Here is a 19,903-nt window from a genome sequence, read left to right on the forward strand (position 1 = left end):
CTTCCGGTGGGGCTGCGACCGCGGAGGGGCGCGGGCGGGCGCGCGGGCGGCCGCTGGGGGTGGCGGGATAGGCTGGGCGCGGCCGGCGGTGCGGGTGGTGCGGGCCGTGCCGTACAGGTCTCTGCGTTCCCCGCGGGCCCTCCGTCCCACCGGCGCCATGGGCAATTGCCACACGGTGGGGCCCAACGAGGCGCTGGTGGTTTCAGGTGAGAGGGCGGCGAGGGGGTTGGGTCTGGGGCGCCGGGGCGGAGAGGGTTGGGACGCGGGCTGTGCCCGCGAAGGTGGGTGAAGAGGGGGCGCGGGGTGGGTGCGGGGCTGGGGAGCTAGCGGGGACGGGCTAGGCCGGGGAGGGGCTCAGAGGGCGGAGGGCAGTGCGGAAGGTGGGGGCGCGGGTGTTGGGCCCGAGAACCTTACAGGAGGGGACCCCCATTCTCACACTTGCGGTGTTCCGAGCCCTCGAGACTCTCCCTCCCACTGCGTGTTTTCCCGTGTTTATTCCCTCCTGTTTCCGCCTCCTCCTTGGGCACGGTCTCCTCCCCTCTACTCCACTGTGGCCTAGGGGGTCCCGAACTGAGGCCGTGGGGAGGGGACCCGTGGTTCCCAGAACGTAGCGGTTTGGCTGGATTCCAGGGCCCGGCCCTTGGGGTGGGTCTCGAGGCTTTGGAGGGCAGGTGCCTGCCTGGGGATGGGGCCCTGGGACGGGGATCCTTTTGTTCCCGTTAATTCTGAGCGGGTTAGGGCTTGCTGGGGTTTACTGGCACTGCCCACCCCCGGAGATGCGGGTGCGGCCTCTACAGGTTGAGAAACCGGGTTCTGGCTGTGTCGCCACGGTTGCAAAATTCTACAGACTCCAGAATTTCTGGGAGCTTAGGTGGGGCTTGACTGCTGTGCTGGGGAAGGGAGAGGTATCTTTGCCTTGAGGCTGCTTTTTAAATTGTGTATTTGGGTATCTTGAGAGGTGGCTGAAGCCTTTCAAGCCACCGGTTTGTGCAACCCCTGGCTGGCTCACAGGTGCTGTGAAGGGTGGTTTCCTGACAGCTTGGAGGCCTGTGGCTGCAGGAATCCTTCAGGTCTTACTTCCTACTATCAATGTCAATTTCCAGCCTGTGTGCAGAGTTGTTAGGGCTGGCTACAGAAGTGGGTAGAAGAGGGTGAGCTAGACCAGGGTTTGTAGCTGCCCCTTGGGGAGGTGTGATGAATCCATTGGGAACTTTTACCCCAGAACATGGCCTCTGGCTCGGTTTGGATCTCAAAATCAGTCTCTCCACTGGGACAGGAAATCCTCGCCCTCCCTGATCAGGACCCTCCTACTCTTGTAGGGAAGAGCAGACAAGACCAGAGGTGGCCTTGGGATTTAGGAGGGAGACCCCCAGAGAGCACTGAGGCCAGACTTGCACCTGTCTCCCGGACCCCAGTCCTAAAGAAGACTTTTAGAACCCAAAAATCTGCATGGCACTTTCTCTGGTAGACTTTTCTTTCCGGAAGTCCAGACCCTGAGCTGAGGAGACAAAAGCTCCAATCCTGTCCCTGTGGAGAGACTAAGGGGTGAGAGGAGCACCTGAGTTAGGCTGCTCTGTACCTTCCACTTGCCGGAAATCTGGTCCTCTGGCCAGAGGCCAATGCAGTGGCCTCCCTCCCCTGTTTTAGGAGGGAGCGGAGGCAGTGCCGAGAATTGAGGGCACTGTAGTCAAGGAAGGGTAGGAGAGAAGAGGGAGGGATAAGGCTCAGGATAACAGAACCTGGGGATTTGAGCCGATCAGACGGATAGAGATGCAGCTCTCCCTCACAGAACTCCCAGCAGAGCAGGGCAGAGCAACCACTCCCGGCCCTACCCCCCACCTGGTTACTTAAGCCTGCATCTAGGTCTGGAGGCATCACATTCAGCCCAATTTGAGAAGGATGCCGTTCTCAAGGATGATCTCCTGGTCATCTTCTGCACCTGAAAAGGCTGGAGGATTTTCCTGGTTGTCTAATCTCCCTTCTTCATTCTGTAATATCAAACCTTTTTGTCTCTCTCTCTCTCTCTCTCTCTCTCTCTCTCTCCTTTTAGCAATTTTAAAGGGGGAATCCAAACACCATACATCTTTCTCTCATCTCTACAATAGGTCAGAGGTTCTTAACCTGGGGTCCGTGGGTAGAATTTAGAGGTCTGTGCGTTTGGATGGGGGAAAGACATGCTCCCGACCTTGTCACTAACCTTAATTGAAAGTTAGCCTTTCTTCGGATTATAAATGTCAGCCACAATCCATGATAGCATTAGCAGGTATTTTCCTACCATACTGCCATTGTAGCAGGTACCTTTGAGGTCATTTATCCTCTCACTGAATTCTGCTTCTGAAACCATCGCTACACTGTATGTTAACCAACTTGGATTTAAATAAAATTTCTTTAAAAAGTGAGTAGTTTTAGCATCCCTAAATTCTACTCCTGAAACCATTACTACACTATATGTTAACTTAGATTTAAAAAAAAAAAAAGTTATTTACGCTCATCAGTACTTGAAGTTTAGCTAGTTATTAACCACTTGATTTTATTATTTAATGTGTTACTATTTCACACCTATTGCTATGTATTACATGTCACACATTTGGTGGTTTTAATAATTTGATAACTTTCAATATAATTGTTTCTTATGTATTTTATGCATTTATCAGCATTCCTGCATTGCTGGACTACTAACAGGGGCTGTGGCTCAAAAGAGGCTAAATCCCCCTTGTCTTCTGGAGTAGTGGGAAGAAGGTAGAAGAGAGGCAGGAAGGGAGCAGAATATTCCCGAGAAGGTAGAGGGATGGACTGGGTCTGGAGGGGCTAAGAGTGGGGCAGAGGTTGGCATGTGATTCTTCAGCTTGGATAAGGACAGGGCAAAGGCAAGTAAGTTGAGTTAGAAAAAGTGAGATAAAATTAGAAGAAACTTCCAGGTGTGAAGAGAGTGAAAGCTAGGGACGTCAAGGAAGGGGCACCTGAGTGTCCTCTCTTGGGTGTGGTGCTCAGGCTGAGTGTGACCAGGAATCTGGGAGGGAGATGCCTTTCAGGGCAGGAAGCTGCTGGGGGTGGGGCAGGCTGGCAGTACGAGCTTCCTGTTGTTGCTACCCCTGGGAACTTGGCCATCTTGCCCTTGGCCTAGGCCCAGCTTCGGCTGTGGCAGCCTGCTCTCAAGGTCAAAGAATAAGTTAAAGGTAAAGGGTGGACACCCCCTTCCCCCACGCGATCCCACCCCACCTCTACTGCTTCCACCCCCAGCACAGTGAGAAGTGCCCTGGAGCCCTCTGGAGGCCCCAGCCCTCACCAGGCCCAAAGTGAAACAAGCTGTGATTTTTTGACCCTTTCAGTTTCTCCAGATCCCGAGATGGCTTAGGTTTCAGGTTGACTGCTTGTCCTTAGAGGCCTCCCTTACCCCACTCCCCAGAGCAGAGAAGCCTACGCTAGCTTCCCTTGAGCAACAGCCTTGTGGACAGTTATTTCCCCCCCAGAGAAACAGGCCTCTTTCCACCCCTACTCACACTGCGGGGCTGCGCCTTACTCCCTGGACTTCTGGCTCGGCTCCTTGCACACTGTGCACAGAGGCAGGCCCAGGAAACTGGGTTGGCTCTCGGGGAGCAGTCTCGGACACCAGTTCTTTAAGGTGACAGGCTTTCTGCACTAGTGAGGTCTTTGTTCTTCGCCTCCACCTGTCCAAAACTTGTCTCCAGTTCCCTGTTCTCTGAGTTGTCTCTGGTTCCGTTGTTGACTTCACCACCCACTCAAACCTGTACTCTGGAGGTGCACCCATGTGGTAGCCAATAGCCACTTAAATTTAAATTAAGTTAGAGGAGAGCCTGGGTGGTTCAGTCAGTTAGATGTCCAACTCTTGATTTCGGCTTGGGTTGTGATCTTGCGGTTCATGAGATCGTGCCCTGAGTCCAGCTTTCTGCTGACAGAGCGGACTCTGCTTGGGATTCTCTCTCCCTCTCTTTCTTCCCCTCTCCCATGTGTATGTGCATTCTCTCTCTCAAAATAAATAAACTTAAAAAAAAAATTTTTTTTATTAGAAATTCAGTTCCTCGGTTGTACCAGCCACATTTCCAGTCCTCAGTAAGCACATGTGGCTAGTGGCTGCCATATTGCACAGTGCAGCCATAGAACATTTCCACCCTCACAGTTCTCTTGGACAAGACTGCTCTAGAAGTTACTCCATGACATCAGCCACCATGTCTTGCCTAAGTCACTGCAAGAGGCTTCTACCCAATCTCCTTGGCCACCCCACCCCCTTCTTCCACCTTGTGCAAAGTGGTGTTTCTAAAAGGCAAATGTAATTTTGTTGCTCCTCACCTTAAATCCTTGTGTGACCAGCCCCCCGCCCCCCCCGCCCGCCATCTCACACACACACACACACACACACACACACACACACACACACACACACCCAGCTCTTTGGCCTGATACCTGAGACACTCTATGATCTGGCCTCTGCCCCTCTACCCTGCTTGTACCCCGCTGTGGGTCCTCAGAGACACTGTAACTCAACTACATGAAACTACCCCTGACCCTTGACCTTTGGAGGCACACACCCTAAGGCTTTCCTGGAAACTGAAGTCTGTGAATACAGAAATGATGACACCCACTGGCTTTTCCCCAAATCCCATTTCCTTTGAATCATCTGTTTCCTGCACATTTTTCTGCACTGCCAGGAAACTGCCCCTCTAGCTTTTACTAAAGTTTTCTTGAACTCGGTGAATAATTTTGGTATTATCAGTTCACAACAAGAATTTCAGGAATTGGTTCTTCTCACTTCTGCATAGACATTATGCCAGCATGCTGGACATGTCTACAGCTGGATCCGAGTTGGGGCCCGATTCAACATTCTGTTTAGCTGATATAGTTTTCAGGAACCACTTCCTTAAAAAAAAATTTTTTTTTTTTTTTTTTACATTTGTTTATTTTTGAGAGACAGAGAGAGACAGAATACAAGCGGGGGAGGGGCAGAGAGAGAATGAGACACAGAATCCGAAGCAGGCTCCAGGCCCCGAGCGGTCAGCACAGAGCCTGACACGAGGCTCAAACCCATGAACTGTGAGATCATGACCTGAGCCAAAGTCGGACGCGTAACCAACCGAGCCACTCAGGCGCCCCATAAGAACGAACCACTTCCTTTTCAGGCCTTTTCTCTTTGTCTCCACTTCTGCCACTGGTACCACAGGTTGGCCTTTGTTTTGAGGCCTTGCCTTCCCCATTCACTCCCATAAGAAGTACACAGTCACTCTGAAGCCCTGGAAGTAGAGAACCAACCTTACTGAGATGTGTCTGCTGGGCATGAGCAAGGATCCCATCTTGGCTCCAAGACACCTCCCTCCCTTCAGCCTCCCGGGGCCCCCCCGCCCCCCGTGTGCCCTGCACCCCTTCTTGTTCTGCACACTCCCTGGTACATGGTATTACAATTATCTCAGGAAAAGTTCCCACCTCCTTCAAGGTAGAAATTGTAGGGGCGCCTGGGCGGCTCAGTCGGTTAAGCATCCGGCTTCAGCTCAGGTCATGATCTCACGGTTCATGAGTTCAAGCCTCACGTTGGGCTCTGTGCCCACAGCTCAGAGCCTGGAGCATGCTTTGGATTCTGTGTCTCCTTCTCTGCCCCTCCCCCACTCGTGCTCTGTCTCTCTCTCAAAAATAAATTAACATTAAAAAAAGATAGGAATTATAGGGGCGCCTGGGTGGCTCAGTCGGTTGAGCGCCGACTTCGGCTCAGGTCACGATCTCGCGGTCCGTGAGTTCGAGCCCCGCATCGGGCCCCTGTGCTGACGGCTCAGAGCCCGGAGCCTGTTTCAATTCTGTGTCTCCCTCTCTCTGACCCTCCCCCATTCATGCTCTGTCTCTCTCTGTCTCAAAAATAAATAAACGTTAAAAAAAAAAAAAAATTAAAAAAAAAAAAGATAGGAATTATAAATTTTAAAAAAAGATAGGAATTGTATCTTCATCTCTTTATTCCTAGCACAGAAACAGTCTACTTGTTTGCTGAATGAATGGTTAAATGAAAGATGAAGCTTTTCCTGCTCACTCCTGCCCACTGACTTCTGTTCTCTGAAAGTACTTACATTCGGAACCACTCATTGGATAGCCTTCTTTCTATGCAAATTGTCTACCAAATTGTCTCCCTTTTTTTTTTAATTTAAAAATTTTTAATGTTTATTTATTTTGGGGAGAGATCGAGAGCAGTTGGGGGAAGGGCAGAGAGAGAGGGAAAAGCAGGCTCCAGACTCTGAGCTGTCAGCACAGAGCCCAATGCAGGGCTGGAACTCACGAATTGCGAGATCATGATCTGAGCTGAAATCAGAGGCTTAACAGACGGAGCCACCCAGGCACCCCTGTCTGTCTCTCATTTCTGTGTAAGCTCAGCACCCAACAGTGGGGCTTGTCAACTGTCAGAGTGAGTAAAGACCCAGAGTTGCTGTTGGAGGGATGGGGGGTACACAAACCCAAGAACTGACTGACCAGCAGTGGTTTGCTTTGCTCTCCAGGGGGCTGTTGTGGTTCCGACTATAAACAGTACGTGTTTGGCGGCTGGGCCTGGGCCTGGTGGTGTATCTCCGACACTCAGAGGTAAGGGCCCAGGGGCTGGGGAACCTGGCATCCTGGTGGGCAAGGGAGAAAAGGGTTTCCAGCCTTCCCTGCTTCACCCCCCCGGTCAGCTAGAGCATCCTCCCTTGCCACATTCCCATGCTGGGGGTCTCCTAAGAAGCAGGTGAGATGGGTTGCACAGGGACACAGGGGGTCTTTCTGCGGGCACCTTCTCCTTAGTGGGTATGCTTTTTCCACTGGAGACGTCACTTCTGTCCCAGAGATGCCCAAGCAGAATCCTGACTCCCTGAGCCTAACTCAGTTATTCTTGCAGCCCTATTCCCTGTGGAGAGGAAGGGCCGAAGAGACCCACACACGCCCTCACCCGTGCAGGCCTGGACAGTGTAGGCAGGGCTAAAGGGCAGAGAATGACGGATGCACATTGTGAAGGGCTCCATGATAGCCGCAGCTTACCGACGGGGTGGGGGTCTAAGGAACTGGTGTCGGGCTGGGCAAAACAGGTCTGGACCTCCTCAGTCAGTCTGGAAAGACTCACCAGAGGAAGGGACATTGCAGCCCCCCAGAGGGCCCACCATCCGGCTCTCCCTGGGGCTCCCCCAGAACCCTCAGCGGGACCAGACTTGGCCTGGGTCTCTCCTGGCTCCCTCACTGCCTACCCACAAGGAGAAGAGGTGTGCCAGCCACTTTTCCACCGTCACCCCCTTCCTGACTATGCCCAGATCCTTCCAGGCCAGGACCCACGCAACAGGGAGGGGAAGTGATGGTCACCCCGGAGGGAAAACAGCAGCGATTGCAGTGGAAATCCCCCTCTGGCCCAGCCCCCCCAGTCAGCAGAGAGAGGCCCTCCGTGGCTGCGCCGAGCTCTACGCTTGAGACTCCAGGGGGACTGAGGGTGTTGGCCAGGGTCAGGGCCATGGGGAAGCAGGTCACCTTTTTAACTTCACTGATTTCTCGTAACCCCCTCTGCTCTCCCCTCACTTTGTTCTGCCCGAGTTGAGGAATCCTGGGGGACTCTCCTGGCTCAAGGCCAAAAGTGTCCGAGAGTAACCAGTACTGATCACAACTTCTCAGGAGGACACAAGGCCCTCCTGAGTGGGCCAGTGGCCTGTCGGAAGCCATGGGGTGCCCTCTCCAGAGGTACTGTCAGCCCACCCCACATGCCTTGCAGTCCTGGGATGACCGAGTAAGTCGTCCAGACACTGCGGTACAGCCAGTCCTGGAGAGTTTGCAACTTTACCCAGAGACTTGTCCCGCGCAGGCATCCACTGCTAGGGTGACACGCCTGCAGCCCTTTCTCTACGGTCTTGGCACCCCCTCCTGCTTTTTGCTCCAGGCAGCAGAGCCCCAGGACAGGAGAGCCAAGCTTCTCTGACAGTACGTTTGGAAGTAAGGAGTGGAGGGCCTTGTACGTCATCCTGAGAAACTGACCTCACACACCCAGGCTTAGCATTCTCCCTCTGGTGCCACTTGCTGGGTGGTCTAAGCCTGGAGCCCGCCCCTTCCTGGGCTCTGTCCCTTCCCCGACCCCTAGCCTACCTGAAGGACGTCTCTACAAGCTGGGGCTTCTATTTCCCTAGGCCGGCAGGAAGAGCCCCTCAGGTCAGAGTAGAGGCTTCTAACCCAGCCTGGATTCTAGCCTCCCCTTCGAGATACTTTCCGCACACCGCCCTCCAGGTCCCCCACCTCCGTTGTCAGCCGTTCTTCGCCAGGCTCGATGAAGCCCTGCCTGCTGCACTTTGCCGCCACATCCTGTGCTGTCCTGAGGCCCCGATGTGGCAGCTCTCTCTCCCTTACCTGAGTGAATCCTCCACCTCTGGCATCTGAGCTGCAGCCTCCTGTCTTCCCTCCTTCCTTCCCTCCCTCCCTCCCTCTCTCCTATCTCCCTCTCTCCTCCTTCCCCAGAAGAGAGCTTAGTGGGTTCCTGTCTGAGTCCTCTCAGGCCAAGGAGTGCCAGTGTCAGGGGCTCAAATGAAGGCAACCTTTCCACATCTGCACGGCCAGAGCCCCCCGGGCTGGCACTGTGCTGGGTGAGGCGGGGCTCCCATCCCCCACCCCCATCCCCCAGTCTGCCTGCCTCTGCTCCTTCAGCTTCTGCCACCGTCCTCCCTTCTTCTGGTTGAAGGAAACTGTCCACGCTGTCAGCATCCCGGCTTCTGCCTGGCCTGCCACCCTGCACACACTCGCACACACGTGCTGCACGAGGGAGGCCCAGCTAGGGTGGCCTAAACAGCTTCAAGACGCTTCATTTTGTTTGCCATGACTCTCTTTGCCTCTGCCCAACTTTGGAAATCCCAAAGTGAATTACCCTGTCACCTCCCAGTTGTCCCTGTGAATATTGTGGGAGGGACACACTTTCTTCTCCAGCCTTCCTTGACACCTAGCCCCCCAAATCAGAAAATCCAAGGTTTTCTTTGGGCTTTCCTGGCCCTAAATTGCCTACTTAGTGATATGTAACACAAACCCAAGCAGGATTTGGTATTTGCTGTGGTTCATTAATCCCCAGAGTGGCCTCTTCTGTCCAATTTCTGGAAACACAGGCTTGCCTGTGTTTGGAGAGTAGAGCTAACACTAAGTCTCCCAGACTCTCCTGCCAGGAGTCTGCCAGGAGTTTCCTGGGAAAGTGAGGTGGTGGGCAACTCAGGTGCCCTGTGCACAGGCCTCCCGACCTCAGGTCGTAGGCTTTTTCCCCAGCCCAGCCGCTCCTCCTTAGAGGGGTATGGGAAAAGAGACCCAGAGGCCTCAGGCCAGCAAGGGGCCTTCCTCTGTCCCCCTACAACCCTAGGCTGAGCTGGCAGTAGAGGGCTAAATTACTAAGAGCAACCCCGCCCTGCCCCAAGCATCTGGCATCGTTGCTTGTCTGGTAACCACTGTGTGTGTTTGCTGTGTCCCCTCCTACCCCTTCCTTTCCCTACCTCTCCCTCCCCCTGGCTGCTCCTCAGACTGTCTCTGGAGGTTATGACCATCCTGTGTCGCTGTGAGAATATTGAGACGTCGGAGGGGGTCCCGCTATTCGTAACAGGGGTTGCACAGGTAATAACCCACCTGCTTCCTCTTCTGTGTCTAACCTTCTCTCTTCCTGCCCAGCGGGGCCTGGCAGGCAGGAGCCAGATGGACTCCCCTCCGAAAGTGTGCCTCCCTCCCCTCTGTTCCCACCTGTGCTGCTGTGGGTGCCAGGATGGACCCCTAGAGATCCCCAGCTCCTTTGCCCTCACTGACTGGGGCTGCTAGTGGGGAAAGAGCAAGGGATTCTGGAACCCCTCCCAGGTCTGCTAGTGAATGTCCTTGGATGCCAAGGGGTAAGTTGAGGCAGGAGACACAGGCCCCTGTGTGCCAGAACTCAGCTGTCTGGACAGGAAGGGTTCAGTCCCAACCACTCCAGGTCCTGCGGAGCCCGTTGCCAGCCTCCCGTCCATGCTGACACCCCAGTGTCGAGCCCTAGCCCTCCTTCTCACAAGGCCAGAAAATGGGTCCCATGAAAAGTTCTGTTCATCAGGCTCCTCCGACCTCCTTGACAGGCATCAGCAAAATGAGCCTTGGCCATTCCCTGCTCCTAATTTTTGTTGAGAAGGCTTTGAGAAAATCTCTTGTCACTAAGATTTTAGTTTCCCTGTGTGAAGTAGGGGAATCATGTCCTCTACGTGTTCTGTAGGGATATTGGAAAGGCAAGTAAAACAACATGAGGGCTTTTTGAGATTTTTGGAAAAGAAGTGCTAGAAAAACCTAAGCTTTTATTATTAATCCGGTCTCACTCTGTGTGTGTGTGTGTGTGTGTGTGTGTGTGTGTGTGTACGCACATGGGTGTGTGGTATTTTTAAAGTTCATTTATTTTATTTGAAAAAATTTTTTTAATGTTTATTTATTTTTGAGAGAGAGAGACAGACAGAGCATGAGCGGGGGAGGGGCAGAGAGAGAGGGAGACACGGAATCAGAAGCAGGCTCCAGGCTCCGAGCTGTCAGCACAGAGCCCAATGCGGAGCTCGAACCCGCTGACTGTGAGATCATGACCTGAGCCAAAGTCAGACGCTCAACCGACTGAGCCATCCAGGCACCCCAAGTTCATTTATTTATTTTGAGAGAATGTGAGAGAGCAAGCAGAGGAGGGGCAGAGAGAGGGGGAAAAGAGAATCCTAAGCAGGCTCCACGCTATCAGTGCAGAGCCCAACACAGGGCTGGATCCCACCAACTGTGAGATCGTGACCTGAGCCGAAATCCAAGAGCTGACCACCCAACCAACTGAGCCACCCAGGTGCTCCCCAGTCTCACTTTGAAAAGCAAGTGGCCCGATGTCTCGCTCTTCACTGCCATGCAGCTGTAGCCAATGAAACCCATTCCTGAGCCAGGGTGTTCGGTAACTCCCAGCACTTTCTTTGTAATATGCAGGTGGTCATCTTCATTGCTTCCCTCAGCAGCTCCCTGTTGAGCGCCTTCCCAGTTCCAGGCACTGCGGTGAGCATCAGAAAGCCCCTGCCCCCTCAGAGCCTGCATGCTGGGCGCCCAGACCGGAAGGGCCCAAACATCATCTTACCAATCCCCTTACCTTGCTGGAAATTGCCCTTCCGGCTTCTCAGGCACAACCCCGCACCACCTCTCCCTTCCTCACCCAGCCTGCCGGCTCTAACGGGGAAGGGGACTGTCCCCACCTTACCCACTCCTTGTAGCCGTGTGCAGGCAGGCTTCGGCACGGAGGCCCGACAAACTCAGAGCACTTTGTGTGGAACCAGTAGGGTCCCAGCCTCCCTCGACACCCTTGGCTAAAGAAACCCCGCTCTGCCTCCAAACCGCTACTGACTTGAGACAACTGCAGATACCTATGTCCCTTTTAAGCTGGGTGATGTGGACCCTGGAGATTCTCTGGGCCAGGAAGCCCTCGTGTGACCTCAGCCCCGGTTCCCCACTTGAGCCACCTGGGCCCAACCCCAGAGGGTAGGCTTCAAGTCCAGCCTGTTGCCAGGTGAAGGGACCGGGCAGGATTCCCCTGGCCAGGCGCAGACGCAGGGTCACCTCTGTCTCGGCCCGGCAGCGGGCATACTCCTAATACGCCAGGCTAGTAGGCAGGGCTCTCTGGGCAGCCTCCCGGGGTGCCTTGGGGACAGGTGAAGGCCCCTGGGAACGTTCAGATGGCACCCGTGGATGACCCACACAGCCCAGCCCGGAGTACCAGCGCTTACGTGTTTTTCCCAGGACACACACACACACACACACACACACACACACAGCTACACCTGGACTGTCCGCACTGGCCCAGACCGCCCACAACCACTGCTTTACTTCCTTTCCCTACTCTGCAGGCCAGGCTCATCTGAGCAGACATGTGTGCCGTGGGCAGAACACTTACACTGCTTCCCCCGGAGCCACCCGCACCCACGCTGCTCTGCCTTCCCACCCATCTCCCCACAGACTCCTGACTACGACCCCTCAAAGCGCCCACCCCACCCTCTGCAGCAGGACCCCTGGCCTGTCCCAGTCGGAGCAGTGAGGTATTGGACTCTCCCCACACCCCAGGCCCTGGGCCCCCAGACCCATGCCCCTGTTTTGCATTTCTTGGCAGGATTTCCCTAGAGATTATGACGTTGCAGCCCCGCTGCGAGGACGTAGAGACGGCCGAGGGGGTAGCTTTAACTGTGACGGGTGTCGCCCAGGTATAGTAACCCAGCAGCCCCACGCATGTCCGTTGAGCTGCCTCGTCCCTGTGCCGGGGTTTGGGGGGAGGAGGAGAGGACGGCAGCCAGGGGCAGTCTCCCTCCAGTGCCCCTTCCCCTGCCCCCCTTCCAAGAGAGGGTCATCGTCACCGGAATGTGCTCACTCGGCCTCTTGGCCACTCAGTAGGACTAACAGACACCCCTTCTCTCCTCAGCGGGCTTGCAAGAGACAGAACCAGTGCTGAGGGCTCCTGGCTCACTAACCCCACCCCATTCTTTGCAGGTGTTGGAAGTGCCACACCCCAGAATCCAGGCCTTCCCTGTTCCCTGGGGAGGGGGCTAAAGGGGACCAGAGGGGAGGCCACATGAGGCAGAGGAGTTGTCGGAGGCTGCTTTATGTTCCCAGCTCGGGGCCAGGGTGAGGGGCTTCCTGCTCCAGTCCAGTTCTCAACGTCACAGGGCAGCAAGGTGCAACCATGCTATAGGCTCCTGGTGAGGGGGTGGTTGGCTTAATACCTCGGGTATGAAAGGCAGGTGGATACCCACCCTCGGTGGCATCCCCCTGGACCTGTCTCCTGCCCTGTCCAGGCTCTCTTCCCTAGTCTGTGTATCTGTGTCCCTATCACTCATTTTCCTTTTTGCCCTCTCTGCCCCTCAGCCTGCAGGTCTCCCACCTGTGGGGAGACTGCATGGGAGGAATTGGCTAACGAGGGAATAGTGAGTGGGCTGAGGGTGGGGAGATGAGCCCCAAGTGCCCAGCAGAGAGGCCGTGTCAGGGCCCGAGGCTGCCAGTGAAGATAAAAATTGTCAGTGTAAGAATTCCATGTGTGCTCTCCCCACCAGAGGCCTCAGACAGACTCTGTCCCCTCCTGGCCCCTAGGCCTCCGGGTCTGAGAAAAGAGGGGAGGGGCACAGCCACCATCCTCCACATCTCTGGGTCTGGGGACTCCATCTGCCCCCCTCCAGCCTGGTTCAGGCGCCTCTGTGACTACTGGCAGGTGAAGATCATGACGGAGAAGGAGCTCCTGGCAGTGGCCTGCGAGCAGTTTCTGGGCAAGAACGTGCAGGACATCAAGAACGTCGTCCTGCAGACCCTGGAGGGACACCTGCGCTCCATCCTTGGTAAGGCCCTGCCCCTCCCAGGGACCCCTCTGCTGCCTTTGAGGAACCTCGCAGGCTCTCCAAGCCAGGGCCAGGGAGGGGCGTGGGGCAGGGCAGGGAGGTCTGTCAGTCCCACCAAGGTTTCCTTTCCAAACTTCCGGTGACTTGAGGCAAAGGAGAGGGCATTGGGATGGGGAGGCGAGGGGCCGCCAGTCTGGCCAGGCTCCTGGTGTTGCTTGAGACACTTTTCCTCATCCAGCCTGGACTCTGCAAGAGGAGGCTCAGTGTTAAATACTGTGAAGAAGAAACCCCGGGAAGACCCAGCTCAGACCGCACTACGTGGGCATGCAGACTGCTGCTTGTATGCCTCGTCCCTTCTGCGGTGGGCTGGGCCCCCAGGGAACCAGCCCATGATCCCTCTGTTCCCAGGGACCCTCACCGTGGAGCAGATTTATCAGGACCGGGACCAGTTTGCCAAGCTGGTGCGGGAGGTGGCGGCCCCTGATGTCGGCCGCATGGGCATCGAGATCCTCAGCTTCACCATCAAGGTGCAGTGCGATAGGAAGGCTGCAGCCCCCCACGTCCCCCTGGGAGGGGGGTGTTGGCAGGAGGGGCACCTCTGTACCTATGACTCTTCCCAAGGATGACTCCCCCTTCCCTCCCAGGACGTGTATGACAAAGTGGACTATCTAAGCTCCTTGGGCAAGACACAGACTGCCGTGGTACAGAGAGATGCCGACATTGGGGTGGCCGAGGCCGAGCGAGACGCAGGCATCCGGGTACGTGGGCTTTCCTTCCTGCCCCCAGGGCCAGGGATCTCGGGGGGGTGGGACCATGGTAGGTTGAGGGAACCCTCAGCACCTGCCCCTCCTGCTGCCAGGAAGCCGAGTGCAAGAAGGAGATGCTGGATGTGAAGTTCATGGCAGACACCAAGATCGCCGACTCCAAGCGAGCCTTCGAGCTACAAAAGTCAGCTTTCAGTGAGGAGGTCAACATCAAGGTGAGGAGCCGTAGGGCATCCCAGGTTGGGGCTCAGGGCTCGGGACCTGGCAGCCAGCCTCTGACGTGCTGCCCTTCTTCCTGCCGCAGACAGCCGAGGCCCAGCTGGCCTATGAGCTGCAAGGAGCCCGTGAGCAGCAGAAGATCCGGCAGGAAGAGATTGAGATTGAGGTTGTACAGCGCAAGAAGCAGATCGCAGTGGAGGCACAGGAGATCCTGCGCACAGATAAGGAGCTCATTGCCACAGTGCGCTGTCCTGCCGAAGCTGAGGCCCACCGCATACAGCAGATCGCCGAGGGTGAAAAGTGAGCGCCCCTGGCTGAGGGGGGGACTAGTCAGGCTCCTCTCCCATCCACCTCTCCAGCCCCAGCGTGGAAGCCGCCTCTCCCAGCACCTGCTGACTGAGGTGGGGGTGTGCCGCCTTCCCAGTGGGATTGCTGTTGGGAAGGCTGAACTAGATAAAGGAGACCCGAGGGCCCGATATGGTACTTGGCACAGCGGGCATCCTGGCCAGTCCCTGGCTAGTCTCTCCCATTTGCATCTGGCAGCTGGTGGCCTCTCTCTGCCAGAGCCTGAAGAAGGCACCTCCCTCCTTAAGTCCCCAACCCCTGACACCCGGCAGAGCAGAGGGCTTGAGGGTTTGGTGGCCCCCAGGCAAGGCTTGAGGGCACCCTGGCACTTCGCACTGATGCTGCCTGACCTGAACTCCTGCAGGGTGAAGCAGGTCCTCTTAGCACAGGCGGAGGCTGAGAAGATCCGCAAAATCGGGGAGGCGGAGGCAGCAGTCATTGAGGCGATGGGCAAGGCAGAAGCTGAGCGGATGAAGCTCAAGGCTGAGGCCTACCAGAAATATGGGGATGCAGCCAAGATGGCCTTGGTGCTGGAGGCCCTGCCCCAGGTGAGGCCTTTGCCCCGGGGTGGATCCGGCTGGGCCTTGTCAGGAACACAGCGACGGGCTGGCTAGAAACATGAAATGTGAGAGCGCTCGGCAGGGGGGGGCAGGAACCCTGCAACAGGCACAGGCCCATCCCTGGCCCACTGGGTCTCACTGACCGTGGCTTGCAAATAAGAGCCACCTAGGCTGGGGTGGGGTTTAGGCGAGGTGGAGAAAGGAAGGGGAGATGCTGGACGGGGCAGGGCAGGAGGACAGAGCGCACCAAACCGAGCCCTCCCCCCACCTCCCCCACCTAGATTGCTGCCAAAATCGCCGCCCCGCTGACCAAAGTCGATGAGATTGTGGTCCTCAGTGGGGACAACAGCAAAGTGACATCGGAGGTAAACCGGCTGCTGGCCGAGCTGCCGGCCTCTGTGCACGCCCTCACAGGCATGGACCTCTCTAAGGTGAGTGCTGGCCGCCTGCGGGTGGGGCAGTCACGGGCCGCAGAGCCGAGGCCTCACGGCGCCTCCCTTCCTTGCAGATACCCCTGATCAAGAAGGCCACCGGCGCACAGGCGTGAGGCTCCCAAAGGCCTACACCCGTCAGCAGCCGCCCGCCTCTCCCTCCAGCACCCGTTTTCCTACCACAGCGACAACGGGAACGCTACTGACTCTGGTGCCTTATTTTGTAGGGACCAGAAGTGCTGCGTGTTCAGGCCTTCTGTGGCTGTCTTCCCTTCTGTCCTGTCTCTAGCTGTCTCCTTCCTCTCCTCCCCCCACACCTTCACTTTCACTGCCACATTCATCTCGTTGGTCTCTTCCACCCTCCTCTCCCTGTACGTCTCCTCCTTTGTCTGTCTTTTTCTGTCCCTCTCTGCTCCCACCCTCTACACACATCATGTAGTTTAAGCTAAAGATGTGTATTATAATCACTGTCTGTCTCGGGGGGCAGTAGCCCTGCTGCTCCTCAGAATCCTGGTGCCTTGAAGTTCTCTGTGCATCTGTCCATCCTCCCCGTGGCCCTTGCCAAAATTCGGCATGGGTGCGGAGGGTCTGGGTAGGATGGCCACCCTCCCTTCTCTTGGCTTGGTCTTCCCAGCCCTAAACCTGACCCCAGGAAGTCCCCAGCCTCACCCGCTCCAGACCCCCTCGGCCTAGCCGGGCACTGCCCTACTTCAGCCTCCCCCAGCCCCAGGCCTGCTCTCCTACCTTAACCTCTCTCTCTCTACCCAGGGGCAGAGGCAAGGCCTCCTGTCTACAGCAGCTCCCTCAGTTTACTACTGCCTTAGGAGGCCCCTGCTTGTGCTCAGGGAAGTCCCCTTCATGGACATGTCCCTACTAGGTGGAGTGGGGCTTGGTCCCAACTCTGCTAAACTCTTTTGGGATCAGGGTCTAGCCCCACTGGGGACTAGAAGGTGTGTAGACCGTCTTCCTGCTAGGGCTGTGCTGTCCTGGGTATCGGGCCAGGCCCTTCCAGTGGGCAGGGCTGTGCCAACCCTATACAGAGTTGAGTGCTGTAGACTGGCCAGACTCTTATCATATCCCCCGTGCCCTCTTTCCTTCTGGCCAGAGTGATAGGGTTCCAGCCATGGGGAAGCAGCCCAGTCCTCTGTCTTCTTGCTCTAGTGGAGACAGAAGAGCCCGGGGCCCAAGCATCCTGGCAGGGATGCTGTGGGTGTCCAGAGGTCCCAGTGTCCCACTTCTGGCTCTGCCCCAGCCTGTGTAGCTGTTCCTGCATGTGGATGCTGCATGTCTGGTCTGGGGCTTGGATGCTGCACTGCCCCATTGCCTGTCCCTTCTGGTAAAATAAAGATCTGTTATGCCTATGCCCTGTATCGTCTCTTCTGTGAGAGTGGAGACTAGGAAGCAAGAACTAACCAGGTCCCCTGCCCACATGCCCATTCAGCCTCACGGTTACACTTTGTCTGTTCTTCCCCATGGTAGCCACTGGAGGGCATCAGCACACTGGCCTTGCCCCCAGCAGCATCCTGGGGCAGGGCGGCCATTGGCCCAGGTGCTGTGTCCAGATCTGAGCCTTGGGAGACCTGGCTCCACTGCAGGCAGAAGATGGAAGGGGCTGCCGGGCTCATCTCCCCACTGTGTCCATCCTGAGCGTCACTCAGTACTGGAGCCCGTTTCTCAGGCGTTAAGAACGTGAACTCTGGAATCAGACTGCGTGGGTTTAAGTTTTAGCCCTATTGTTACCACCTGTGTGATCTTGAGCAATTATCTTCATCTCTCCGGGCTTTAGTATTTTTCTTTTTCTTTCTTTTTCTTTTTTTTTTAAATTTTTTTTGTTTAACGTTTATTTATTTTTGAGACAGAGAGAGACAGAGCATGAACAGGGGAGGGTCAGAGAGGGAGGGAGACACAGAATCCGAAACAGGCTCCAGGCTCTGAGCTGTCAGCACGGAGCCTGATGCAGGGCTCAAATTCACGAATTGTGAGATCATGACCTGAGCCAACATCAAGAGTCAGACGCTTAACTGACAGTCATCTAGGCATCCCTAGACCCACATGTGTTTTGTGACAGAAGTGGCAATGCAGAGCTATGGGAAAGGACAGTCTTTTCAGTAAAAGATACTAGATATCTGTGGGAGGGGAAAAAAGTGGTTCTTGACCCTGAACCTCACATTGTACACAAAATCAGTTCCAGATGGACTGTAGATCTAAATGTGTAAAGTAGGATAATAAATGTGTAGAAAATAACAATATCTCCATGACTTTAGGGTAAGCAAACATTTTTTTTTCAAATGTATATTTATGAGAGAAAGAGAACACAGCAGGTGAGGGGCAGAGAGAGAGAAAGACACAGAATCTGAAGTAGGCTCCAGACTGAGCGGTTAGTGCAGAGCCTGACGTGGGGATCAAACTGATGAACGGTGAGATCATATCATGACCTGAGCCAAAGTTGGACACAACCGACTAAGCTACCCAGGAGTCCTGGAGTTTACTTTATTTATTTATTTTTATTTATTTATTTTTTTAATGTTTATTTCTTTTTGAGACCGAGAGAGACAGAGCATGAATGGGGGAGGGTCAGAGAGAGGGAGACACAGAATCCGAATCAGGCTCCAGGCTCTGAGCTGTCAGCACAGAGCCCGACCCAGGGCTCGAACTCACAGACTGCGAGATCATGACCTGAGCCGAAGTCGGCCACTTAACCGACTGAGCCACCCAGGCACCCCTAGAGTTTACTTTAAAAAATAAATAAATAGGGGAGCCTGGGTGGCTCAGTCAGTTAAGCGTCTGACTCTTGATTTCAGCTCAAGTCATGATCTCACTTCGTGAGTTCAAGCATTGCATCAGGCTGTGCACTGACAGCAGGGAGCTTGCTTGGGATTCTCTCTCTCTCTCACTCTCTCTGCTCCTCCCCTGCTCTCTCTCTCTCTTTCAAAATAAATAAATACAAACTTTAAATAATAAATACCAGAAGGAAAAAAAAATTGTTGTTTATTATTTTGAGAGAGTGAACATGACAAGGGGAGAGGCAGAGAGAGAGAGGAGAGAGAATCTCAAGCAGGCTCCCCACTGTCAGCACAGAGCTTGATGCAGGGCTCAAACTCACAAACCATGAGATCATGACCTGAGCCGAAATCAAGAGTCAGATGCCTAACTGACTGAGCCACCCAGGCGCCCCGGGAAAAAGGTTTTAATTTAAAAGAAAAAAATATTTATTAAAAGACATAGTAATCTCCAGGGATTACACTAAACCGAAAGAACCAATCCCAAAATGTTACATGTTGATTTCATTTATATAACTTTTATTTGTAATCGTGGTAAAATACACGTAACATAAAATTTAGCATCTTAACCCTTTGTAAGCATACAGTTCATTGGTTTTAAGTGCATTTACACTATTTTGCATCGATCACCACGCATCTCCGGAACTCTTTTCTTTTTGTAAAACTGAAACTCTGTACCCATTACACACTAACTCTGCCTCAGTCCCTAGCAACTACCAACCTACTTTCTGTCTCTATGAATTTGGCTACCCTGGGTACCTCATGTAAGTAGAATCATACAGGAGTCATCTTTTTGTGTCTGGCATCTTTCACTTAGCATAATGTCCTCAAAGTTCATCCATGTTGTACCATGGTCAGAATTTCCTTCCTTTTTTTAAAAATTTCTTTAGGGGCACCTGGGTGGCTCAGTCGGTTAAGCGTCCGACTTCAGCTCAGGTCACGATCTCACACTCTGTGAGTTCGAGCCCCGCGTTGGGCTCTGTGCTGACGGCTCAGAGCCTGGAGCCTGCTTCCAATTCTGTGTCTCCCTCTCTCTCTGCCCCTCCCCCATTCATGCTCTGTCTCTCTCTGTCTCAAAAATAAATAAATGTTTAAAAAAATTAAAAAAAAAAATTTCTTTAAAAAACGTTTATTTATTTTTGACAGAGAGACAGAGCATGAACGGGAGAGGGGCAGAGAGAGAGAGAGGGAGACACAGAATCCAAAGCAGGTTCCAGGCTCTGAGCCGTCAGCACAGAGCCCAACTCGGGGCTCGAACTCACAGACCGCGAGATCATGACCTGAGCCGAAGTCGGCCGCTCAACCGACTGAGCCACCCAGGTGCCCCAGAATTTCCTTCCTTTTTAAGGCTGAATAACATTCTATTGTATGTATATACCATATTTTGTTTATTCATTCATCCATTGATAGACCCTTGGGTGGGTTACTTCCATGTTTTGGTTATTGTGAATAATGCTGCTATGAACATGAATGTGTAAATATCTCCTCAAGATC

General features: G+C 54.4%; 1 protein-coding gene across 4 annotated transcripts; it reads left to right on the plus strand.

Moving 5' to 3' along the window:
* Positions 1 to 2: 2 nt before the first annotated feature.
* On the plus strand, positions 3 to 16,990 carry LOC125916966 (flotillin-2). Of its 4 annotated transcripts, none has more exons than XM_049623220.1 (11): positions 3 to 206; positions 6,489 to 6,570; positions 9,489 to 9,579; positions 13,187 to 13,310; positions 13,719 to 13,837; positions 13,955 to 14,068; positions 14,170 to 14,289; positions 14,379 to 14,593; positions 15,003 to 15,186; positions 15,480 to 15,629; positions 15,707 to 16,990. In XM_049623220.1, exons 1-11 carry the CDS (start codon positions 158 to 160, stop codon positions 15,743 to 15,745), a joined length of 1,287 nt encoding a protein of 428 aa, XP_049479177.1. In that variant the 5' UTR covers positions 3 to 157; the 3' UTR covers positions 15,746 to 16,990. The 4 variants fall into 4 exon arrangements, with proteins under 4 accessions (XP_049479177.1, XP_049479174.1, XP_049479176.1 ...); XM_049623217.1 differs by lacking the exon at positions 9,489 to 9,579 and adding an exon at positions 12,098 to 12,188 and having other exon boundaries at positions 6 to 206; XM_049623219.1 differs by lacking the exons at positions 3 to 206; positions 9,489 to 9,579 and having other exon boundaries at positions 6,486 to 6,570.
* The last annotated feature ends 2,913 nt before the right edge of the window (positions 16,991 to 19,903 follow it).

The sequence above is a fragment of the Panthera uncia genome, unplaced genomic scaffold (assembly GCF_023721935.1).
Source record: "Panthera uncia isolate 11264 unplaced genomic scaffold, Puncia_PCG_1.0 HiC_scaffold_1368, whole genome shotgun sequence".
Taxonomy (NCBI): Eukaryota; Metazoa; Chordata; class Mammalia; order Carnivora; family Felidae; genus Panthera; species Panthera uncia.